The following is a 26906-nucleotide window of genomic DNA, read 5'->3' on the forward strand; positions in this document are numbered from 1 at the left end:
GATCTAGGTCAACGAGTTGCCACTGTCAGGTTAAGAACATTTTGTGGTTGAATCCTGTTTCTGGCCTGGAATATTCAGTAAATACACAGCAAGGAAGTTCCAACTCAAATTAGTTCCTCACAGAGCGGAGATGCAGTCCTTGGAACTTAAATTGCTTGATGATGCAATGCTGTCCTGGCAATTTCTTCTCTCTCGAACCTGACACACCAGATGGTTTACACCATAAATCATTTTTGAGAAAGAGGCGATAGCAAAAAGTGTTCACGTTATTGACCAGTCCACATGTCAGTCATAACATCAATCACCAGTGATTTGTTGTTTCATTTACTTTTTACACGAAGTACCAATGAAAGCAAAACTTTGCTCTCTCAGTACCATTTATCATGACAACATTAGAATACAGTAGGCCTTATTGTTCATCAAAAACATGACATTCCTAAAAAGTATATTTAATATTATTGTAAGCTAACACGGCACGGTGGCCGACTGGTTAGAGCGTCAGCCTCACAGTTCTGAGGACCCGGGTTCGGTCCCCGGCCCCGCCTGTGTGGAGTTTGCATGTTCTCCCCGTGCCTGCGTGGGTTTTCTCCGGGCACTCCGGTTTCCTCCCACATCCCAAAAACATGCATGAATTGGAGACTCTAAATTGCCCGTAGGCATGACTGTGAGGGCGAATGGTTGTTTGTTCCTATGTGCCCTGCGATTGGCTGGCAACCAGTTCAGGGTGTACCCCACCTCCTGCCCGATGACAGCTGGGATAGGCTCCAGCACGCCCGCGACCCTAGTGAGGAGAAGCGGCTAAGAAAATGGATGGATGGATGGATGTAAGCTAACATTTTGTACAGTTTGAACATTGACACTGCACTTAAATATAGGAAAAGGGGGAAAAAAACTGGACTTAAATCACAACTCTATTAAACTGCATTGCATATGCTAAAAACAAACAGTTCTTAAAAATTAAATGCAAATGTATTAGACTCAAAAGTTAAATACAACTGAACTGTACTTGGGCAATGATTCTTTTGTGCACCACGAGAGTGAGCCCAAACTTTGAGAATCACTAGGCGAGTCTATGTCAGTCATTACTCTCAGCCCAGTGATTGGTCGGTTATGGTCGGTCATCATTCATTGGTCAGTCTCCATGTCAACGATCACATACAGGACTAGGGAGTGGTCGATTACCTCACTAACTTTGCATTGGGCAGTACAAGTTAATTCCAAACATGAAGGTCCGGTGATTGGTTGGTTATATCAGTTCCGATTAATTGGTCATTTAAAATGTCAATTAGGGCAGAGAAAAAAAATTAACTTGGAAAAGTCAACTTAAAAAACAGGTTGACACAAAATATCTGCCTCGAAGCTACACCCAGAGCCAAAGACAACGTTCCACCTGGAATTATGTTTGCGCCACCTGAACCCATATTTCACTGGGATATTTATTGCAGACGGACGGAATGTTGTGCCATTGATAGCTGGATGGTAGCGTTCTAATTAGCTGATCTTTGAGATCGGAAATTGGTCCGATGTCAGCATAAAAACAAGGATTGGATCAGACTGGATCTAAAAAGCTCCGATTTTACCAATATTATGCAAGCAGTCTATTCCATGCTCCGCTCCAGCACTTCTGTCCAGCAGCGCACGGTTGGCACGCAGAGCCCACATGATAACAACAACAGGTTTCTAAGGTGCTAACAATAGCAAGCAGTAAGAGTGAATGTTTGCTTAAAGTCGTTGATTGACTCTCCAGTTGAAGTTCACTAAACTGACATGACAAAAGAATTACACCTATTGAATGTTCAAATAAATCACAGACTTCGATTTTGTTCTCACAAAAAGCACCATTGACGAGCTAACGGAAATTAGCATCGAGCTCGCGGCACTTATATCTCTCGAAATAATGAATATTGGTACAGGAATGCTGTATAAACACTTACAAACAGGCAATATAACAATACTCTCTGGCATATATTCTATAAGATCTGTGGAAAATGAGTTATAATAACAATATTCAATCGTAACCTCTACTTTCTTTGATACTGCAAGTGTGTGTCTTATTGCGTGCACCACACTGCCCCTCGGAAGTCAAGATGTGCACAGCAATTATTTTATGTAACCCGTTGGTTAATAATAAATGAGTCAGTTTTTCTCATAACTACTGTTGTTGATTATTGTTCTCTGTTTGAGTAATATCGCTTGATCAAGCCTTTACTAACATTCCATACTACAAAGTAAATAAATTATCTATGATTATTGCTGAAATCAGATTGGATGAATATCGGTATCGGTCAAAACTCAAGACTGCAATATCGGTATCGGATTGGAAGTGAAAGAGATTGATTGGGACATCCTTAGTTCTAATCGCGATAACTAACCGTTCAGTGTTTTGCTGTCTCAAATTCTGTACACCAAATTTATACCATATACAAAGTACCCACATATGTAGTTTAAGGATTAAAGTCGGTCCCTCATGAATGAGAATATAATGCGTTACTAATAAAAAAATATATGTAATTTTTTATCTTGTAGTAATAGGCAGCACGGTGGAGCGTCTGCCTCACAGTTCTGAGGACCGGGGTTCAATCCCCGGCCCCGCCTGTGTGGAGTTTGCATGTTCTCCCCGTGCCTGCGTGGGGTTTCTCCGGCCACTCTGGTTTCCTCCCACATCCCAAAAACATGCATGCTAGGTTAATTGACGTCTCTAAATTGCCCCTAGGTGTGAGTGCGAATGGTTGTTTGTTTGTATGTGCCCTGCGATTGGCTGGCAACCAGTTGAGGGTGTACCCCGCCTCCTGCCCGATGATGGCTGGGATAGGCTCCAGCACGCCCGCGACCCGAGCTCAGCTTCTTTAGTAATAGTTAAAAAACAATGTGTCTTAAAAATATATATATTCCCTATACTAATGGGGACTGAGTTGTTATGTATATGTGGGCAGTGGAAATCAGTTTGTGTACTTGTTATCTGCTTAATATAAAAATCCCAAATGCCTATGCTCACTTCAGACAATGGCCCTCATCTCCAAAGTCAGTCAGTCACACTTTGACCTTTCATAGTTTTAGGTGATGTAGATTATCTTCTCATCATTGGCAAGCAACATGAGAATATGTTGAATTAGAATGAGGGAAAACCCTTTCAAATAATCTGGGAGAAGGCCGTTTTGTGGAAAGTGGAACTAGTAGAAGTAAGTGGTAGGTGTTTGTACAAAAGGGCATCATTTGCTGTGTCTCGTTAGGTCATGAGCAGCTGTGACCACAGGTTCTTGCAAAACCCAGCTTAAATGCTAGGAAAAGATTGCGGCACTTTGGCAGGCATGTTGTTTATTGCTGCAGCTGTGCGAGAGCATGCCTCCCTTTTAATGGCATCGCTTTACACCCTCGCTGAGCGCGACAGAGAGGGAAAAAAGCGGCGACGCGTTTTACACTCTAGCTGCTACGATATGCATGCTTCTGGTTCGCCTGGACTGGGCGCCTGCATGTGTGATAGATGTTCGGTTCCTATCATTAAGTGGGCTGTCAGGTAACACATCATCCTGCAGCTGAGGCAAGCCGCGATGAACGCCAAATGCCTTTGTCGGCTTTCTTTCTTTGTTTGCCAGCCCGTATGGCTCATGCTTACGCATACATGATTTATCACCAGAACGGACTCCAGGGTTCACTCATCAAAAAAACTCAGCATTGTTCATTTGCATTTGCATGCGAGGCAAAGGAGTTCAGAAAAGGAAAAACAAAAATACTGAAACCATATTGAATGTCCACTTTTCATAAGTTGACACTGCAATGTAGCAAATATATGGAGAAATGTCTTTTGATGTCTTTCTCCGCTCGTTTGGAAGCGATTAGGCGTATGATACCCCCAATATCAGCACAAGCATGACCACGTGATTTCAAAAGCGGGCAGGTCAAGGGTGTCCAAATGTTTTCTTCCAGAGCAATCAAGGAATGTTCACCTTTTAGTTATTAAACAGTGTAAGTAAATATATGTGAAGCAATTATTTTTTGTTTTATATATTTATATTCAATTAAAAAACAAAACAAAACAGTTTTTATCAAAAAGCAAAATATTTTTAGGTGGCCGTAGACCCTGTACCCCACGAGAACCCTTGGCAGACAATCAGAGGGTTTATAGAGACAGACAAACATTCACACCAGTAGTGTATCGTTTAGTTCAGTCTCATCATTTCAGCCTACAAAAACTCCACTTGGAACTCGAGTATCATACAAGGCTGATCAGCGTTTTCAAAATGTAATGCCTGTGGAACAAAACATGCACGCATGAGAATGCAAATTGTCGTGTATTTCAAGGGCTACTTTTTACTTTTATGAGAGTAATATTATTGTAAAGTAACACTAGTCTTAGTTGAGTACCATTTCTGGCTACTCTACCTACCTCTGCTATAAGTGGTCAAAGTAAGTCTAATTAGATTAGCAATTAAGTGGTCAAACTAATATGATTAGCAGAGGCTCCTGATTTTCCAATCACCTGTAACAAAAAGTCAAGATCCTCTCTAGTGGTCACTGTCTACCAGGAGTGGGGTTCGAACCCACGAGGACTACTGTCCATTGGATCTTAAGTCCAACGCCTTAACCGCTCGGCCATCCTGGTAGCCGATACTTGGCACTTGGCACTTGGCACAAAACTATCTGGGCTGTCCAATATGTCATTTAAATGAAACGCCGCACTCCAAATGTTGTTTTATTGACTGAAGTGCAACCTGGAAAATGTCATCCTGGACAAATCTCATCTTATTGTTCTCTCCCTCTCTCTCTCTCTCTCTCTCTCTCTCTCTCCACGAGAGCATTGCAGTAAGCCTGGCTTTTTTTCTACACACACCTTGGACATCACCGCTTGCCTGCCTCACCCACTCACTTCACACTTCACACGCTGAATAAACTATTTCATTGGCTGTGCAGTGTCAAGTAGAAGGAGTTAAACAATCTGAACTGAAAAGTGTTAACCCTCTTTCTTTTCTTTCATAGTACAAAATTATCTGTTTACACTCAGCTTTCTTCTTTGGACTTATTGGCTTTGTCGTGTCATGTGGGAGGAGTTACAATGGAAACTGCCTTTGCAACATATTAATGATAAATAGACCTTAACTAATATTAACAACAAAATATATTAAATACTCATTCGACACCGAACAAGCTACCTCAAACATTTCCTGTGCTTGCCTGCGTCGCACACGCCAACTTCCTCCACCCACAGTTGCAAACTAATTGCCAGCTGAGTTAGGTAGCATGTGTTGGTCCATTTGCTACTGTAATAACCAGAAAAGACTACCATACATCCCCACAAACTGGTGAATGTCCAAATTAGCATTTATAAGCCAAGGGGGATGTCTGCGCTCGCTTTCACAAACAAATCTCAGCTCACTGTGCTGCCATTTTGCATTCAACCTCTTCAGCATTGCACAAACAACTAGAATGCAGTCCTCTAAACCCCTTTTATTTGAAGCCTCATGAAAAGTTATTGGATGAGCAGGAGGGAGATGAGGGACTGTACAAGTCTTATCTCCCGACTTTGATGGCCCACAGTAGAATTTTTAATACAGACAGAAATGTGACCGTGTCGTGATGCCACTTTATTTACACCAAATGAGATGCTATTAAACCTGAGCATGCATACGCAGAAAAGCTCTTTTAAAGTCCAACGTTGTATTATTATCATGGTTATTAATACAACCACTGCCATTAGCTTGCAGGTACAGGTGGAGGCCATTAAAAAATAAAAGAAATACAAATTCCATGTGACCTCAGATTCTTGATTCAATGTGTGGAAATCAGTAAACACAAAGCAAAATGGGACTCAGTAGACCTCCGCCAAGGCTGAACAAAACTGCTTTGTCTTTGTTTACTTAGACAAAAAATGTTGGGCTTTTACCATTTTTGTTTCTGGTGTTGGGCTAATAATGTAATCTATAAACAATAATGTCAATTTATGATTTCCGTGGTAATGGTAAAATAAAAAATAAATCACACATCAAATTCAGATTCTTAACAAAATTGAAAACATCCTTCCTTTCAGTAATTTTTGCATAATCCTGGTAATTATATTATACGTAATTAATGAAGTAATTTTTCATTGCTGTTAGGTAGAAACCGTGTATCTTCAAATATAGTCAATTTCATATTTTTTCACAAATCGATACTATTGGTCTGGTTTTTTCTTGTTCGCATTATTAGCCAATTAAAAGTGTGGAAAATAGCTTGAGAACAAATTCTAACACATGAACTGTCTGAGAACTGCCCGTCCACTCAGCAGGAGGCATGTGGCATTATGTCGCCTCAAAACTGAAGTCTGGATGTTTTTTTTTAGACAGTAACGAGTGAAAATACGTTAGATACATTTGAGTAAGCATGTTTTGTTAAAAACGGATAGCTGTAATGCTTCAGTGCAGAAGGAACTGGTCAGCCACAAAGGGAACTTAACGTACAGATTAATTTCCGCCTTTTACACTGCTTAGTCATCTCATCGTGTCATTTATACACCTTGGAAAAAGAGTTGGGAAAGATAATGTAACCACTGTAATTAGCTTTCGTGATGTAATAAAGGTGTTTTTTTCTGGTTGAGGGGTCGCTGTGAGTGCACACTTTGAAGTGGACGTATTTTACCATTTTAAAAATCACTTAATCAATGACAGCGTATTGAATAAGTGTTTTTCTTTAACACATTAAAATGAGTGATTGTATTGGGGTGGTGTTATATTGACGTTAGTGCACAATGGTATACGATAAGAATATAAGGTATAATATCAATTTTAACCATGTGGTGTTTGGTAAGTTTTTTTTACATTTTCTGAAAAGTAGAGATTTCGGAGCTGTGAGGAATCCGCCCACATCGACCATCTGCTCCATAGCTCCTCTAGTGTTGAGACATGGGCTTTATTTTGAAGCTCGTTAGCTGGACTCTGGCCAATGTGCATTTCGTAAGATAAAACAAATCCAAGTCCATTCATCCATCTGTTTTCTATAGCGCTAATTTGTATGATGCTACCGCAAGCAAAACATAAGGAGCGTCCTGGCTGGTCCTCCACTGTAGGTAATCTGGGGTCACCCCTGGAATGCAAGATATGCGTATCTCCTTTTTTTTCCAAGCTGTTGTAAAAGTGTCACATTTCACCATTTTGTTGCTTTAAGTGCTTTGAGACTTCACAGAAGCAATGGCGTCGCGAAAGCAGAATCCCAGAATTTTGTCACCCATAAAACTCTTTAAAGAATATGTCAAGGCGGAGGGGGAAGCCTGGCTCTGAGGTGGACCTGCTGCGTGTTGTGTGCATTTTAGTGAAGCGTGATATTTCCTTTTGGCCCACGATCAGACGAAAATGTAACAAAAGGTCAGGTTTCAATGAAAAACAGCCAATGTGCTCGCGCGATGATGACGCACTGACAAATAAAATTAGCGGTTTTATTTATGAATTCACATATTTTTTAGATGACGTATAATCTAAATAAAATAATCCAATGAGGTTGTGCCTCAAACTGCCTGTAGTGATTTAACCCTTGGCGTTCTTTCCCAGTCATCTGCAAGTCATTCCTTTACATACAGTGAAAGTAAAGAACATAAGTCTAGAATGTAAGTCTAGAACGTAAGTCTAGAACGTAAGGATAGAATGTAAGTATAGAATGTAAGTATAATTGTAGCATGTCTGATGATGCTTTAGGAAAGATGCGTGGGTTTTCTCCGGGCATTCCAGTTTCCTCCCACATCCAAAAAACATGCATTAATTGGTGACTCTAAATTGCCCGTAGGTGTGACTGTGAGTGCGAATGGTTGTTTGTATGTGCCCTGCTGGCAACCAGTTCAGGGTGTACCCCGCCTCCTGACCGATGACAGCTGGGATAGGCTCCAGCATGCCCGCGACCCTAGTGAGGAGAAGCGGCTCAGAAAATGGATGGATGATTATGATGATGATGATTTTTTATTTTTTTTGTAGCTCTGGGTCTGCAGTACAGCTAGCTCTGGCTTTCTGAGTACAGTATAAGCACACTTCCCAACAATCAGGATTGATTGCATTTTATATTTTTGACCACAACTGACAAGAATACACCATGATAAATGTGTTTATGGTATTTGTCCCAATGTGGGAGAAGAACAGAGCTAGTGTAATGAGGAGGGGTCACTTTTCCACGACACTGAAGCTCCCACAGGTATTAAATTAAGAATAAACTATTTTTTTCTTTATAAAGACACAACTCATTGGTAATCCCACACGTGGGAAAGCAACAATGGCAAGTGAATGAAAAAAGGTATCGGGTACTTGTGAAGGCTGCTGATACCAGCCACTGACTGATGAAAAGGTGGCGTTTTCTCGAGACTTGGGAGTTTTAATGAAATCTGTGAAAAAGATAAAGCACACTTTTAATGTACACTTTGAAGAACAGTATTTGTTTTTTTAATTCTGTATGAAATCTTTCCCCAAAAAATTATTTAAGCAGAACACTGTGCTTATGACTAAATGCATATTTGGAGGTCCATTATTAAAAAAAAGATGCGTCTTCCGTGCTTTAGATCATTGAAATCAATTTGCTTCACCTGTCACAATTTAATATACCCACACAAACACACTAGATTAAATTAAACTGATTAAGATGACAGTCCGTCAAAATATGTCTTTACGTGAAACCTGTGCGTGGCTTTCGAGGATTCGTCTTAAAAATGGCGGCACAAGGGCCCACTCGTCGCTGCTTTCCGCTTTAATAATTGTTGTTGCTGTTCCTTCAACTCTTCCATCATCTGACTGAATGCATTGACAGTGTGCACAGCCATTCAGAGGAATCCAGTTCATTCCATTAAGTAAGAGTAGAGTACGTTTGCTAGCAGTTGTCATGTGGAATGTGGACGGGATTTGAATTAAATCAATTCCCCATTGGCCTTCAATATCTCTTGGATATTAAAACAGCCCGAGCTCAGTGACATTACCGGTCTTTGCTTACCAGACTTTATTGGGCCACTTCCCAAGGTGTTATGGGCGTATGCGGACTCTTGTGCAAACCAACATGCTTAATCAAAAGTAATAATCAAAATACCATATGTAGAAGATATGACACAGCATCGACTTACCAAGAACTGGATGTCCCTCCAAAATTGAGGAAAAGCAAACTGGTCAGGGAGTCTGCCAAGAGACTGACAGCAACATTGAAAAAGTTGCAGAAATTTCTGGCAACTACTGTTGGCTGACAACAATGTGACAACAATCTCCCATCTTCTGCATTGGTTAGTGTGGCAAGATGAAAACCTTATATTACAAAGAAAAGCAGCCAAGCACGGCTACAGTTTGCAAAAAGACCGTCCGGTCCGTTAAATCTAAGGTTGAACTTTTTTTGGCCATAATTCCAAATGGTATGTTTGGCTCATCACCTGAAGCATGGTGGTGGCAGCTTCACCTTTTGGGGCTGTTTTTCTTCCGCTGGAACTGGGGACTCTTTCAAGGTTCGGGCAATTATGAATTGTACTAAACACCAATCAAGGCGGCACGGTGATAGCTGGCATAGGCTCCAGCACTCCCGCGACCCTTGTGAGGATAAGCGGCTCAGAAAATGGATGGATGGATAAACACCAATCAGTATTAGCACAAAACCGCTAGGCTTCTGATAGAAAAAAGCCTACTAGAACAGTTGGGTTAAATCGGAGGCCCTTTAAATGGTGGCAGGTGTGTGTGGACTCCTGTGTGACATGAGTTTGAAGGGATTAGTTAATTCTGAACACAGCCACATAAGAGGGTGTGCACACTTGTGCAACCACGTTATTTCACTTTTTATTTTTTACTTACCCCTCTCAAAATTATTATTATTTTTTAATTAATTGAGTTGTTCAGATCACATTAATGGTGGAAAAAGTTTTGACATTATTTATCTTAGTCCCATGTTTTTATATCACAAAAATCCAGAATTTGAATATGGGTGTGTTGGATTTCTATATCCACTGTAAAAGTTGGACTCGTCATCAACCTTTTTTATACTCAGCATTTCACAAATACAACTTCCTTTGTCCAGCATCCACGAGACATATCCAAAAGAGATATAATCTATAATGAAACATGTCCAAACAATCAAAATACAACACAACACACAAACTCAACATTTTTAAGATTCAAACGTATTGATGCTTCAACATTTGTACCACATGTTTTATGCATGTTTAGGCAGTAAAGGATAAACAGAAGAGTACAGTATATGATTTCCAAGCCGGTTTGGAGCATAATGTAATTCCCTTATAAAATATCCACGCTTGCTACATGTAAAATGGAGGTGGAGTCACTTCTCTCAACTTGTCCGAGCACTGTAAAGCCGTTGGGCAAAGGTGATTCACAGAACACGCCTTTAAAAAACAAAATCTGTGCCCGGTTTCGCTTTCCTTTCCTACTTCTGAATACGGAACAGCTGCTTCACCTCAACATCATGTAAGTAACTCCGCTAAAAACATTTTGGAACGATAAAGGACAACACTTAAAGATTGTTCAAGCCAATGTAAGATCTGTGAGTTCAACTATTTACGGTGAAATTCTTTGCCTTGTGTAAAAAAAAGAAAAAAAATATACCAGGCTTCTTCCTTGGGCCTTCATGCAATGTAAAAAGGCTTTGTAGAAATGTTTTCCTGTTTAATAGTATTTCATAAAAACACAAGCCAGCAAAAAATGGGTTCCTAGATAAACACAAGTCATTTAAATTTCTCTCACCTTGTAATAATGGGTAGCAAAATAAACGTCTCAATGTCATCAAGACATAGTATTGACATTTTGAATTGCATTAAGATTGCATGACAGTGACATTACAGTAATCCTGCTGAATGTAATTTTAAGTTAGTTGTTGTAATGGGTGGGAGCCCAGCACTTGTTTCTCTTCAACAAGCCTGTCCCATCTTGGAGTAATGGGAGACAATGACGCCCAAAGTATATTACTTATGTCCAGCCTACTCCGTATTTTTGTTTGGCTGCCGTCATTGCAGAAAATTGCCACTTCACAAAGATAGCGCTGAGAATCAAGGTATTCAGTGCTTTTGGCCACTTTTGAAGGCTTTATTCCCTCACTTGTGAGGCTGTCGCCACATATTATGCAGATAGAGCTTGGTTCTCAAAAATTACCTGTAGTGATGAATTCGTATTTTAGATCCGACTATTGATCATTTCTCTTAAATGCAGCAATCACTTTCTTAAAAGTTGTGGGCTCTTCTTCTCCGTCTCATCATTTGGCCTTTTCCTGTTTCCCCTTTTCGTTACGCACAGACAGATGTAGATTTGAAAACAAAACTTAAAAGGTTTTTTTGTTCAATCTCTCTGTGTGGCCAGGTCCAAAACGTCCCCCTGAGCGGTACCAGACCACTGGTGTAGCATGAGCCAGTGGCATCATCAGGCCTATTGTTGGGGGGGCTTCATTTGAAGACAAATAGCAGAATCTTTAACTGAACTCTAAAGTGCCAGTAGAGGGAGGTAAGAACAGGAGTTATGTCTTCCCTCTTTACATGTACCAGTTACGAGGCAAGCAGCAGCAGCATTTAGAATGAACTGGAGATTTTAATGGGAGGACTGGCTGACTCCAAAATAAAGTGCATTACAGTAATCCAGCTGAAAGATGATGAAGGCACGTGTAAGAAACACCTAACAAACAGTCACAACACAACACAACACTGTTACGTTGTTCTTTATACTCTGATCTCTCTCCAGAGGATGGATGAGATGAGCTCTGTTGCAGGCATCGCCACGGCTCCTTCCGCCGACGTTCCTCCCCCTCTTAAGCAAGGCGAGACTTTCCACGTCTTCATCAGCTACAGCAGCACCGACTACCAGTGGACGCATTCCCTCATAGACACGTTGGAATCACACGGTCTTCGTGTCTGCTACCACGATCGCGATTTCACGGCAGGGCGCACCGTGCTAGAGAACATGTCGGAGTGCATCCACGATAGCCAGAAAGTCCTGCTGGTCCTCAGCTCGGAGTTCGTGAGGAGTCGCTGGTGTCTCCTGGAAGCCAACATGTCTCTGTTCAGAGACTGCCTGGAGAGGAAGCCTATCGTCCCCGTGCTTCTGGAGCCGGCGGTCTGCATCCCGCTCCACCTGTGCCACCTCACCTATCTGGAGGCCCAAGACCCAGAGTTTGTGGCCAAGCTGGTGAAGGTGCTATTCGCTCCCAACCGGCAGCTCCAAGGCTCCACGGTGGTTCCCTACCAGCCTCCGTCCATCTACAACGGGAAGGCCCTGCAGCCTTTAACTGCTGCTAATGTGGAAAGTCTTTATAAGTGGGATGCGGGGCAGTTCAGTGACATGGACATACCAGACCAACTGCGGTTGATCATCGAGGACCAAGTGAAGTACAAGGAGGCCATTGGCATCATCAACAGTGTGTCTCAGCAGAAGGTTTACCCAAAATGGTTACAAGCAGTTTTAATTGGTGTTGCTGTGGTATTTTTTTTAACTTTGCAGGGTTTTATCTCATATATCGGTTTTTTACTCGCGTTTAATCGCAATTCTTATTTTTGGGCACTGGCACTCTCTTGTCAATGCTGCATTTTCATCGGCACGTTGGTTCAGGCGGCCCTCACCAAGAGGGATTGCGTGGCTCACACGGTAAAGGAGATGCAGAAGGCGGCGGGTCAGGCAAACATCATTCTCCGAGAGGAGAACGTCTTCATGGGCTGTCAGTCCAATTCAAAAATCTACATGGTCTATGTTTCTCTGAACGGGTGTCAGCGGGAGTTTGCGGAGACGTTCTCTGAGCAGGCCAGTGCAGAGAACTTGTTTCGAAGGGCCTTGCTTTATTTCTCATCGGGTTACGCCTGCTGCCTGGCCAAAAGAAGCTTCCCTTTCCCTGTGCCCGTAACCTCAAGTCACCTGGAGGGAGGTGTGTGCTTCTGCCAGTACGTCTCCATGCAACTCAGTCGGGGAGAGTGGATGTGAGAGGCCGTACGCACTGGCCACAGCATTAGGTACACCTGGACCAACCAGTGCATGGGAGGGCAAACTTTTGTGCTCAAGGATTTTTAAATTGGACAGTTGGGCGAGGTCATTTATCAATGAGGCAAAGAAAAATGGCTGTGTGAAACAATATCAAATAGTTTATTTTTAATAAAATAACAATGAGTCGTCATTTTTAAGGGTTATGACACACCCTGGATGGTTGCCAGCCAATTGCAGGGCAGAGAGCGATAAACAACAATTCCTACTCGTCTTCACATCTCAGGACAATTTAGTGTCTTCTATGAACCTAACATGCATGTTTTGGGGATACGTGAGATTCACCACCCATGAACAGGGAGGGGGGATACGGATTCGAACACCCAACCTCAGACCTGTGAGGTGAATGTGCAAAACACTAGGCACCGTGCCACCTAATGTTATTAGGTTGTGTTATTGTTTAAAAATATTTTATCGTAATTGAGCAACCAATGATTTGATTAAAAATGCTAGCTGTTTTTGCAAAATTGTTTATTTTACTAATATCGTTTAATACAGTATTTATTTTGTTATTTACAATGAATCAGTCAGTAACAAAAAAAATGAATAAATACATTTTGATATCCAATTTTGGAAAAAAAGGGCGAAATTAATGTAACAGATATTGCAACAAATATTACAGGACTCTTAATGTAAATGCTGGGTAGGCTTGATTAAACAACTGATATATTATAAAATAACTCCATATTTAACCACGCCTGACCTCATGACATTCAATTATTGAAAAAAGGCTTTTACAAAGACGATAATTGTCAGTTTTGATTGAGAGCGCGTATTAGAGACCACTCTTAAGAGTACCACATTAAATTGCACAGATGTATACCTCATGTTGTGGCCGGTGCATGTACAGATCAACCCAAAATGATCCATACAGTAGCCAAATTTTGAGTTGAATTTGTATTTTTTCAATGGGATTATTTTACCTGGAAATGTCTCTGATATGTATGAATTAAAATGGAATTTTAACATTTTGACAAAAATGTTCATTATTCATACCATGTCATTTTTCATGCAATGAATTTATTGTTGAGAATGTTAAGAATGTTCAAAGTTGTGCTTGAACAGCCTTCCCTATTTTTTTTTTTTTTTTTTTTAAAGCAATTACACCCATTTCTGCATCCTGACAGTTGGCGTACCTCCTTTAGACTAAAATAAAATAGAATAAAATTAGCCTTTATTGCACTGGGGGGAGAGTAGACAGTTGCAGCACAGAATAAAAAATATGCCACATACGGAACATTTTTTTAAATGTGTGATTATTTTACCAGAACAGTATTCGACATTTAATCTCACGTGCCAAATTTTAGGAATGTCTTTGCTAGACATTACCAAAATACCTTATAATTTCACATTTTCTCAGAATCGTCAGGAATATAAATAATTTTCATGATGTACAAAAAAAACAAGAACTCCAAATATTTTTTATTAACTTACCGGTATGTTACTCCAAATTCGGCTTAACTGTAGATGGATGAGGCTTTTACAATGGATATAAACCTATTAGAACAGCTAAACCTTATTTGTGGCTAATCAGAGGCACTTCAAATGGTGTCAGGTGTGTGCGGACTCAAGTTTAACACAAGTTTGAATGTGATTGGTTAATTCTGAACATTCCCAGTTATGAGAGCCCTGTGCACACTTGTGCAAACACTTTATCTCAGTTGTTTATTTTACTTTGTCGTGAAAATATTTTTTTTTTCAATTGAGTTGTACAGGTCATAGGTCATATTGACGGTGGAAAAAAATTTAAACGGTTGATCTTAGGCTCATTTTTATGTCACAAAAACCTGGCATTGGAACAAGGGTGTGTAGACTTTGTATATCCACTGTTATGCATTCATCTTCTATACTGCTTGTCCTCATTAGAGTTGTGGTTGTAAGGGTGCACCAAGCCCCTTTTTACAGTAATTTGAACAATAGTTGAACAAACTGTTATCTTTGACTACTGATTTAAAAGGTAGTTATCCATCAATTTGGTGTGCATACATAAGTAATAGTATGATGATTAAAGTATGATTAAATATTTATATGGTTTCAATGTCGTAACAGCCCTCTGGGGGGACCCATAACTGCAATATGGCCCAAGACAAAAATGAGTTTGACACCCCATTTTGAGTCCTCAATGAACATAACGTGCATGTTTTTGGAATGTGGGAGGAAGTCGTAGTAACCTGAGAAAACCCACGGAAACAAATGGGAGAACATGCAAACTGCACACAGGAAGGCCTGATCCCAGATTCAAACCCAGAACCTCTGGACTGTGAGGCAGACTTACCAACCACTCTTCCATGTATCAGGAATCATCAATCTGTGTTGTTGTTGCGGTGATAACAGAAAATAATCCGTGAAAGTTTATACCAGAGAGATGGCTCAGAAAGCAGATGTGTGTGCTGTCTCTTTAAACACAAAAATAGTAAAACTAAAAAGCAGAGAAGGGGACATGTTTTCCGCTTCCTGTGTTTACTTTCACTTCTTGCTCTTCCACTCTGTGTGGTTACTGTGTGTGGCTCCGTCGGCCATGAACAGGTAAGGAATCTACACTGTTGTGCGGTGCATGGATTTATTTTAGGGCTCGTTTTTATTCAGAGGAACAGCAAAAAACAAAGTATTCTACTTAATAGTTTTAAATAGTGGTATGTTTGGTGTCATACTCCCTTAAGCACAAACAGGACGAGGGGAAGTACAAATATCACTTGAGAGTTCCTTTTTTTTTTTGTGGATTCAAACTAAGTCATCCATCCATTTTCTGTAGCGCTTGTCCTGATTAGGGACACGAGTGAGCTGGAGCCTATCCCAGCTGACTTTGAATGAGAGACGGGGTACACCCGGGGATGAAGACAAACAACCGTTCACACTCACATTCACTCGTATTACGCGCCAAAAAAATGTCCACTGTACTCCCCGCAATAAGTCCTCTCTGGCTCAGACTCTTATTACTTACTCTTATTACTCAGACTCTAATCTGGATTCTTCAGTTTAGCACACATATTGACCAAGCAACAGCTCCTAACTACTGTACCAAGTGTCTCATCACCTTACAAACTGTCATGACAATTCAACTTTTTACGTTGTGCTTTACACTATCTGCTCTCTCTCCAGAGGATGGATGAGATGAACTCTGGTGCAAGCATTGCCGCGGCTCCTTCCGCAGACGTTCCTCCCGCAGACGTTCCTCCCCCTCTGAGCCAAGGTGAGACTTTCCATGTCTTCATCAGCTACAGCAGCACCGACTACCAGTGGACGCACTCCCTCATAAGCACGCTGGAATCACACGGCCTTCGCGTCGGCTACCATGAGCGCGATTTCACGGCGGGGCGCACCGTGCTAGAGAACATGTCGGAGTGCATCCAGGAGAGCCAGAAAGTCCTGCTGGTCCTCAGCTCGGAGTTCGTGAGGAGTCGCTGGTGTCTGCTGGAAGCCAACATGTCTCTGTTCAGAGACTGCCTGCAGAGGAAGCCCATCGTCCCTGTGCTTCTGGAGCCGGCGGTCTGCGTCCCGCTCCACCTGTGCCACCTCACCTACCTGGAGGCCCACGACCCAGAGTTTGAGGCCAAGCTGGTAAAGGTGTTTTTCACCCCCAACCGGCAGCTCCAAGGCTCCACGGTGGTTCCCTACCAGCCTCCGTCCATCTACAACGGGAAGGCCCTGCAGCCTTTAACTGCTGCTAATGTGGAAAGTCTTTACAAGTGGGATGCGGGGCAGTTCAGTGACATGGACATACCAGACCAACTGCGGTTGATCATCGAGGACCAAGGGAAGTACAGGGAGGCCATTGGCATCATCAACAGTGTGTCTCCTGATAAAGTCTGGCTGCGGCCACTCTGGATCAGGGTTCTGCTCTACTTTACTGGTGTGATAATGATTCTGTTATTAACCGGAATGTTTTTGTACTCGTCAGCGATCTTATTCAGTAATCTTTGGCCTTCTATTCCCATCTACGTTCCTGCAGGAGAGTGGGCCTTAATCATCCTATGTTTCTACTCCGTTCCAATCGGATTGCTCATTCACATTTCCCTTTGGAAGAACGACGACGAGAAGCTTGTTGTGAGGGAAATGCAAAAAGCTGCTGGTCAGGCCAATGCAATCCTCTGCAAGGAGAAGCTCCTGATGGGCTGTCGGTCCAATTCGATAATGTATCTGGTGTATGTTTCTCTGGATGGTTGCAAAGGGGAGCTTGCGGCGACATTTGAGCATCTGGCCAGCACGGAGGAGCTTTTTAAACTAGCTCTGGTCATGTTCTCATCAGGTTACGCCTGTTGTCTTGCAAAAAGGCACTTCCCCTTTCCTCAGCCGTGCCCCTGGCCGGGTCACCTGGAGGGAGGGGTGTGTTTTTGCCAGTATGTTTCTCAGCAACTGAGCCAAGGGGAATGGAAGTGAGAGTACTGAAGACTCCAAAATCTCGTGCCATGTATTTGGGGTCTTCAGTGCAGATTGCTCGACTTAATCCACCATTACATTCATTATCACACCGTAACGCTCTTTGCACGTAACAGTTTGAGGTCATATCTGCTGTGGATAATATGGTTTATCCTTTTCCCGTTTCGCGCAGTATGACAGCTGCGTATTTATCGTAAATAAAATAGTAAATAGCTGAGTATGAGACCTAAACTAGATGGGTTTTTTTTTCAGAGTGCAGCACAAACATGAATATTGTTGTGTTCCAATGTGCACATCATTTTCCTAGCGTTTTAAGGTACCATGGATTTCCAACTGATGTTGAACTCACTCATGATTACCGTACGTGTATTGCTCAGTCCCAGGACCTGCTTTTCTGGACACTGCAGCACATGAAAACATTAAATTTCAAGGATGAAAATACCCTTTTAAGAAAGAAATTAGGGAACTAAAAATTAACTCAACATTTGGATTACAAAGATCTGCTGGATCAATAACAACTTTCATTTCTATACAAAATGGGGAAAAGCTACCCATAATGTTAACTTGCCTGACATTTACACTGAGGTTTTTCATGCTCCTTCATGGATCTGAAGCAGAAACCGTGTACAGCCACTCCGTCCGTCGTGTTTATCTGACAACAATAATGTAAAACTGATTTTTTAAAATGACTTCTTAAATATATACATAACATCCATCCATCCAGCCATCCATCCATCCATCCATCCATCCATCCATTTTCAACACCGCTTATCCTGGTCAGGGTCACGGGGCGCTGGAGCCTATCCCAGCTGACTTCGGGCAAAAGGTGGACTACACCCTGAACTGGTCGCCAGCCAGTCGCAGGGCACATATAGATACAGACAACCATTCGCACTCACATTCACACCGTCACTGAGTGGGAACTGAACCAACGCGGCCCACACCAAAGTCAGGCAAGTGTACTACACCATCAGTGACCATATATAACATAACGTTACATATTTAGATACTTAAATAACTGAAAATGTTCATACTAACAGTACATTATGTGCATATAAGTATATTGATAACTATCTTCCTGGTGTACTGGCCTGTCTCCTGGTATCTAATCCACGCTCTTGACTATTTAAATTACACTTGTGTGTTGCCTTTAATTTTTTTTAACAGTGTATATAACGTATTAACGCAGAGGGATCAATAGCCTTACTTTCTCTTAATGAGGTAACAAATATCTACAGTATTTTGTTGCTCTCTGATTAAAATCGGACATTATACTACAACATACTCTTTAGGGTTTAAGACTGAAGAATGACTTGATGTCTAAAACCTTCCACTTCTCTGCCCTGATGAACACCTTTGTTGTTTGGCAGTGTCGATGAAAACTAGCCGTTCAGCTAACTTGGGTGCATTTACATGTATTGAAATGTAAATTACTGTACACTGTAAAAAAAATCGGGTCATTTATCTTGCTCCATACAAATAAATCTCCCAAGCAGTTGTCTTGCTTTCTTTAAATTAGGAGACAAAATCAGAGACTGTATAAAATGTATACGGTTTCCGAGTTCACACATCTGTACTTTAAAAAATGTTTTATATTTGTTTTATTTTTACAATTTTACATCATATACTGCACTCTTAACATTAAGTATCTGTACAACCAAGAAAAAAAGTTACTTCATCTTTCAACACATGATATGGTTACGACAGAAATATGTGCTTTTCTATTAAAATGTGAATTTCTCCTTATTTTTTATAGTTAATGTGCTCGATTAGAACACTGTTTCTAACTTCTTTAGATAGATTTAATTGCATCGCATTTTGTCATTGTGTGTATATTTTTCTGATATATCTAATAATTAGCATCATTTTTTGGATGACAAGCCTACCTTTATCAAACTACAGCGAGTTGGTGTTCACACCCCTTGTTCATTCAAACATATCTAAATTGTTATTATATTTAAAATATACACAAACAGACACAGTATTTGATTGCTTTCTCAATATTTAAGCCAGGCTCAAGATGAGCAAAAAGAAAATATCTCATCAAAAATTGGTCAAGATGTGGACCCCATGTCATACTGTAGATTGCAGGATCAATATTTGCCGTCTTTTATAACATTTCGAGAAGGGATTCAGGATATGAGGAGGCCTCCATCACAAACTGCGAACAAACAGTGTGAACAGACGCTGATGAGAACGCTGGATCATGCTTGCGTCACAGCAGGGTTGATAGGCTGGTCAGTGGTCATGGTGTACAAGCGACAGCCGTGTCATGTTTGATGAGGGGTAAAAATTTACCCTCAATTAAAATCAAATTAAGACCACGAAGCATGGTAGAAGTGGCAAATCATGGCACTGATAATGAGAACAGTCTTTCTTATCTTCTCCAATGCTTATGTAGTTGTATCTGTCTACAGAAGTGTTCATGTAATGATTTACTGACCTGTTTTATTTTAATACCCGAAAGCCGCACTCATTAGGTAAACCACTGATCCGCTGCAAGAGCTCTATCGAAAGGTATAGGCATTACCTCAACAATATGTTTGATATTGTGCTTGTACGTTTGAAGTGATGCAGATCTGCACAGCATCATACCGACAGCTGGTTTCTAATACAGTGCTACCGCGTTGTATGAAAAAAAAAGGTTTTTCAAGGTACAAACTGTGGCTAGGCTGATTTTTTTGTGCTTTAACTTGCAAGCAAAATTTTGAGATAGGAATGCTGGATGGTAGCAGCGAATTGAACTCAACTCACTTCACAACAAGCAGCAGTTTAGCAGATAGTGAACAATTCAAAAAAGAGATTTCTAGCTTTCCCATACACATACTGTAAAACAAGGAGAATTACACATAGTGTATTTAAAACAACCACATAACTGCTTTAAGAAAGTTTGCTAGCTCAATGCTAACAGAATGCAAAACACCATAGATTTTAAAGGAGACAATCGGAGGTGGCAAAAGTCCTCTGATTCTAGTTTGTGCTTGCCTGGATCACACCACAAGACAAATTTGGTCTGTCACAATGGCACTATGTCAGACTAATGCCATAAAATCTTGCTGTGTCTCGGTCAGACACTGGCAGCACTACACGGCGTATTACGATATCACCATATCCCGTTTTCGATCATTGGGTTTTATCTTGTCAAATCAAACACTGTCAGGGTTAGGTTACACTGCAGATACGCGCCCCCTCTCCCAAAAAAAAAAAATAATAATAATCATACATCCTACCCTTTTCATTTTTGCGTTGTAGGGCTATGGTAGGGCTAAATTGTTGATTTTTTCACACTACAAGAAGTTTTGTTGTTCCTCACAAATTATGTCCGACCTGATCTGGGAACTCGCCCGCGATACCATATCGGGCCAATAATGGAGCTAAACCTCTGTAATCTGATCCAGGCATAAGTAGAAGCACAGATATTTTTGTAAAGTAAATAGTCCAGCAAAAGTAAAAGTACTGAGTCAAATTCTTGTGTAAAAGTAAAAAAACAGTACCGTTTGAAATGCACTTAACTACAAAATTAAGTAGTCAGCAGGAGGCCTCATTTTACAAATCTGTGTAGAGAAAGAGGCATTTTGAAAATTAATATTTTAGAACATACACATTATTTACTGCATATCTGAATACATGTGTGAAGCCAGGAAATGCATTTCTTTCTTTTTTTTTCTCCAACAGTAATTAGTTCTGCGGTGTGAGCGGGGTATTATTCGACAGCTCGTCCACTGAGACATATTCATTAATGTGAAGGTGGCATTATGTTTGTATGGACTAGCACTGAGAGGCACGCAGGTCATGGTTGTGATTGCCTTTGGAACCACAAATGTGTTGCTGCATTTCTTCGGAGGATAGCCAATTAATCCATGCGCACATTAAAGGAATAAGAATCACATGTACTGAAAAAAGCAATGTCTTTAGTTGGAAATGTGGATGAGATGGGCAGTCTGTGACTGAAATGGCTCCAGGTTTGATTCCCATGGCTCGTCCTTTGCCCCCCGTGCCAGTATCTCATATAATGCATCTAATGCATATATATGGGCAGCCGTGGCCCAATGATTAAGATCATCGCCTGCCACTGTGGGGGACCTAGGTTCAAGACCCCGACTGGACTCACGGCTGTGGTGTCCTTGAGCAAGACACTGATACCCCGAAATGCTCCCCTGGCGCTTCAGGTGCCCCCTGCTCCAGTGTGTTCAACTAACATGTGTATGTGTTCACTGTGATGCGTTAAATGCAGAGAAAAAATTTCATGTGCATGCATGCATCCATGTTCATGGCAATAAAAGGTGATTCTTCTTCTTCTTCTATATATGCTGTTGACGGTTCTCGCCAACTACTGGCTCGGCATGATCATTACTTTTTTTAGTCTTTGCCAGATCCATGTGAACGCTTCACCAATGTTTGTACCCGAAGCTTAACAATTTTTTTCCACATCATTGCCATACAAAAGTAATAATAAAGGTTAAATGGTGATCATTTTTGATAACTTTCTTTATCTCCATGAAAGGTTCTGCATGAGTGTATTTTTTGGACAGCCAGCCTCATTCTCCATGTTGTGTGCGCATTGCCAGGTGCTCCACGTCAGGAATGTCAGAGCAAACATGATAAGTGGCCACAAGAGGAAACCCGGCTCAGACGAGAATAGGGGCGACTTGATTGGGCCTTTGTTGCGCGGCGCTGCCTGTGGCGGCATGATAGGTGAGGGGACAGATTAGCGCCTGCAAGGAATTGTTTGCTAACTGCCTTTGGCACGCTCACATGCAGTTTGGACATCATTGACTTGACTTGAATAGAGTTTCAGTGGAATCATTTCCAGTTGACGACAACCCATTGGGAGTTATAATTATGAATTGCGGTGATAATCATGATTACCATGACATTTTGTCCTTCCACGGCGACAGGACTATGTAGGATTTGGCCAGTGTGCTGGTTATATTTCATCTGTATGCCAGAGCAAGAACTGGATTGTTTTTTTCATGTTATTCATCACAAGATTACCAAGGTTACGTCAGTGTATGTTTTTAATTTCAGCCACAATTTTTTTAAATTATGGTATGTTTATGGATGGTCTTTCATCCTAAATGTTCCATTCGTCCTTTGCACTTTCATCTTGGATGATGTCACAACCGCCAATCACCGCCCGCCCTTAACGGCCCCTGCTCAGAGTTCAGATATTACAGTATGGTTTTTACCCAACTACATAAGATTAAAGTTCAAATATTAATTTATGCCTCGAAAAACTCTGTTCGCTGTAAAAGCAATTTGGATTGATATATATTAAATTAGCGGTACGGTGGCCGACTGGTTAGAGTGTCAGCCTCACAGTTCTGAGGACCCGGGTTCAATCCCCGGTCCCGCCTGTGTGGAGTTTGCATGTTCTCCCCGTGCCTGCGTGGGTTTTCTCCGGGCACTCCGGTTTCCTCCCACATCCCAAAAAACATGCATTAATTGGAGACTCTAAATTGCCTGTAGGTGTGTATGTGAGTGCGGATGGTTGTTTGTTTCTATGTGCCCTGCGATTGGCTGGCAACCAGTTCAGGGTGTACCCCGGCTCCTGCCCGATGATAGCTGGGATAGGCTCCAGCACGCCCGCGACCCTAGTGAGGAGAAGCGGCTCAGAAAATGGATGGATGGATGGATGGTTGGATGGATGGATGGATAGATGGAGGGATGAACGGATAAATGGATGTATGATGGATGTGTGTACAGAGTGTTGGATGAATGAATGGATGATGGATGGATGGGAGATTAATACTGGTAGATGATGGATGCATGAATAGATGGAACATTTGTGAATGAATGGATTGATGAATGGATAACAGATGGGTGGATTGACAAATTAAAAAAAAACAAAGTTACACAGAATATAATGTAGTTGAACACTTTTCCTGTCAACAGAAAAAGAGCTTCTGTGCTCCAAAGCAGTTATTACATTTCTCTTGCCTGCATTCAGCACATGACCAAAAAGAGATTTGGAGTGTTTGAGCACTAACCGAAGAGAAGTGGTTCAACAGAACACGATGCTTCGTTTTTAGAAGCAGACGGCAGCAAGGCTCTCCTTTCTTCTGTCATCTTTGCTCACATTCAAGTGCATTAAAATCAGCTTTACAATCCATTTAGGAAAGACTGAATGTGCAAATTAAAGCTTTTCTGCTCAGACCCCTTTGTGCACTTTGGAGTAAAAAAGAGCTAAATGGGAAAAACAAACAAACAAAAAACAAAAAAACGTGAGTCTCTTGTTGCATGCACATTGGGGCTATTTTCCCCACTCAAAGCTTTGCAGATTCAAACATAAAGACAGCAAAAGTAAGCGGGGGTGTCTTCTCACCCTATTGTTATGAAAATACTCTTTTATGTACTGTGTATCATTGGCGGGCTGTACATTTGGTACCTGAGCCTTCAGTGAGGACTTACTCGACTTAATCCACCTCTTAATACCCCCACTATCGAATTGCCAGAAACTAATCAATACCATAGAAAACGCAATACAACAGTATGCAACTGAGCCACAAACTGTACATCCTCAGGAGTAGTTTAGAATCAATAACTCTCGAATAACTAAATCATGAAAAAATGTCTATAAAATACTAGGGATGGGCAAGTACCGATACCAGGTATCGGGCCGATAAATTCCTTATATCAAGGTATTAGGTACTTGTGAATGCTGCCGATACCAGTCACCGATACTTAAGCCAAAACAAATAATAATAATAATTACAGTAAATCCGCTTTGCTAGTAGTTAGTAGCAATACTGCGGCAGTTTGACACATCATGTGCATTGGAAATAAATGTCTTTGTTCACAATCTTTTGTCATTGTGTTAATTGAAATTTTATATATCAAAAGTACTAGTGGTATTTGTACTCTGTATTGTGAATACTCAAGAGTAAATACTTGTACCGGTATCAGTTTAAAAGAAAGTGGTATCAAACATTCCTATGAATACATCACATTCACCAGAGATACTGATTATGAAATGTATTAATTTGTCAGGATTGCTTTTGCTAGTTGAAGTTGGCTTGCTTTGAGCAACCAATCAGAGGGCAGAAAAATGCTGACATTAGCTAGACCTCAGAGGTGGATTTTAAATCAGATTGGTTAAAGAAGCAGTCTCATTGTAAATATGGTTTAAGTTACATCGGCCAGTACTCATGATTTGGTAGGGCCTGGGCAGATTAGATGGACATGGCAATACATACAGTAGAGACTGAAATTTGATTGGACTAAACATCCTCATATGTGTACTGGAAACAGTGCATTCAAGAGAGCTGTCAAAAATTTGAGATACTGGTGCTGTATGGTGGCAATGAACTCAACTCACTTCACAACAAGCAGCAATTTTACAGATCATGGACAATTCTTCATCTATCCATCCATCCATTTACTGAGCCGCTTCTCCTCACTCGGGTCGCGGGCGTGCCTATCCCAGCTATCATCGGGTAGGAGGTGTTTTTTTTTTTTTTTTTTTAATCCACTGAAGCTAACTTTTACAAATCCCTGGATCTGCATATTTGGGATCCAAATATACATATATCTATCCATCGATTTTCTGAGCCGCTTATCCTCACGCGGGTCGCGGGAGTCCTGGAGCCTATCCCAGCTATCAACGGGCAGGAGGCGGGGTACACCCTGAACTGGTCGCCAGCCAATTGTAGGGCACATATAAACAAACAACCATTTGCACTCACAGTCAGACCTACGGGCAATTTAGAGACTTCAATGAACCTAGCGTGCATGTCTTTTGGCATGTGGGAGGAAACCGGAGTACCCGGAGGAAAAAAACAAACAAAACAAAAAATATATATGTATATATATATATATATTTTTTTTTAATTATTGTTCGTGGTTCATTTGCACTGGTAAAGAAGTTGTACACGCTACAGTCTTTCGTGCAGACATCACAGGCTAAATTCCACGTCCAGTGTCCCCATTCCCAGCCATTGCCTGTCCCAAGGCCAGATACAAAATGAGTGGGTTACATCCGGGTGTCTGGCATCAAAACTGTGCCAAACAAATAATGCAAGTGATTCGCTGTGGCGACCCCTGATAGGACAAGCCAAAAGTCGTAACAACCAGTTAGTGTTAAATTTATTTTTTTATACATTTATAATAATAAAAATGTTACAATAAATTAGATATGATCATTGTTTTTTTTTCTTTACATTTTTTCTTAACAGTGATTGGCTTAATTTTATGACAGTTGAAATTGTGCCTTTGAAAATGTTGGTAAATATTTCTAATACGTGCAAATTACAAGATTTCTTAATTCTTGAGGAACGCACATTCTCTTCCTTGCGTCACATATGTTTGTGCTCATGATCCTGCTGGTTCTCTGTGGGAAAGAAATTCCCATTGTCCCTTTGGAAGAAAAAAGAAGAAGCTTTGAAGCCAAATACTGAATCAATCAAAAATCTGTGGCTGTTTGAAAGCTATCCAAACCAAACCGAGGAGAAAACATCTACAAGTAAATTATTCTAAAAGTAATGTTTTCCGTTTTCATCATTTAATTCTACTTTCATGTGCATGATTGCTGCAACATCGACAGCCTGGATTATTATATTAGATACATTAGATGAAATCCATCGTGATGATGTACTGTATGAGAGCGTCTCGCAATCCCACTGTGATGTGAAACAGCAGGAAGTGACATCACTCATGCATCAGGGTGTTCTTTCTTCCTCATCCTCATCCTCACAGTGCGAGCCAATAACATCCTTCTGACCCGGGAGGGGGAAGAATCAAGCCCCATTGCTCTGATCTTACATGTTCATCTGGCTAGGTGACAAAATAGATCGGTATCAACAAGTGCATAATTTGATTTCTTCAGCATCAGCCACCATCAGTCACACACAATGAGAGCTGTTTCCCTGCATGGGCAGCCACCAGAGATGGTTTTGATGCACTTCAGCTGCTGCAGGGAGTATAGTTTGGAAGTGACTATGGGAGAATGATGTGGCTTCTGGGAAGACTTTCTTCTGGGAGGATTTTGGTGTGTCTGTGGGAATTATTTTATCCATTAATCCAGAGGTTAGAGCACGCTCATGTGAGAGGGTCCACTGGCTTGCCAACTCTGCTCTAGTTCAACCCAAAGGTGTTCCACGAGGTCAAGTTCTTCCACACCAAACTCACCCAAGGATTCCTTTGCCCTTGCTTTGTGCACTGGGAACAGCAAAGGGAACTTTCCCACACTGCTCCCACAAAATGGCACCATAAAATGAAGAATTAAATAGGGCATATTATGAAAAATATGCCACGGTTGGGGAAGCGCGGTAGCCGTGCAGTTCAGGGTTCGAATCTTGACTCCTACATGTTCTCACCGTGCTTGTGCGAGTATTCTGTGCACATTCTAGTGTCCTCATATTCTAGGTTAATTGACACTAAATTCTCCGTACTGTAATTGTGATTGAGAGTGTAAATTGTTATTTGTCTATATTTTCCCTGCAATTGGCTGGCGACTAATCCAGGGTGATCACCGAAAGTCATCTGGGATTGGTTCCAGCTCATCCGTGACCCAAATGCAGTTGATATTGAGGTTCGCAGTTCGACTCTTTGCTCTGGCCTTCATGTGACCAGTTTACGTGTTCTACT

General features: G+C 41.2%; 2 protein-coding genes and 1 non-coding gene across 4 annotated transcripts; 2 read left to right on the plus strand and 1 right to left on the minus strand.

Moving 5' to 3' along the window:
• Positions 1-4517: 4517 nt before the first annotated feature.
• Positions 4518-4600, minus strand: trnal-uaa (transfer RNA leucine (anticodon UAA)). The gene has a single exon. It is a non-coding gene; the product is annotated as a tRNA-Leu (tRNA).
• A 5733-nt stretch (positions 4601-10333) lies between these two features.
• Positions 10334-13887, plus strand: LOC133478024 (uncharacterized). Its single transcript, XM_061773527.1, has 3 exons — positions 10334-10397; positions 11283-11574; positions 11658-13887. Exons 2-3 carry the CDS (start codon positions 11566-11568, stop codon positions 12885-12887), a joined length of 1239 nt encoding a protein of 412 aa, XP_061629511.1. The 5' UTR covers positions 10334-10397; positions 11283-11565; the 3' UTR covers positions 12888-13887.
• Positions 13888-15368: 1481 nt separating this feature from the next.
• Positions 15369-18816, plus strand: LOC133478023 (uncharacterized). Of its 2 annotated transcripts, XM_061773526.1 has the most exons (3): positions 15369-15470; positions 16044-16794; positions 16894-18816. In XM_061773526.1, the coding sequence occupies exons 2-3, from the start codon at positions 16047-16049 to the stop codon at positions 17319-17321; spliced, it is 1176 nt and encodes a 391-aa protein (XP_061629510.1). In that variant the 5' UTR covers positions 15369-15470; positions 16044-16046; the 3' UTR covers positions 17322-18816. The 2 variants fall into 2 exon arrangements, with proteins under 2 accessions (XP_061629510.1, XP_061629508.1); XM_061773524.1 differs by having other exon boundaries at positions 15370-15470; positions 16044-18816.
• The last annotated feature ends 8090 nt before the right edge of the window (positions 18817-26906 follow it).

This window comes from Phyllopteryx taeniolatus, chromosome 5 (genome assembly GCF_024500385.1).
Source record: "Phyllopteryx taeniolatus isolate TA_2022b chromosome 5, UOR_Ptae_1.2, whole genome shotgun sequence".
NCBI lineage: Eukaryota > Metazoa > Chordata > Actinopteri > Syngnathiformes > Syngnathidae > Phyllopteryx > Phyllopteryx taeniolatus.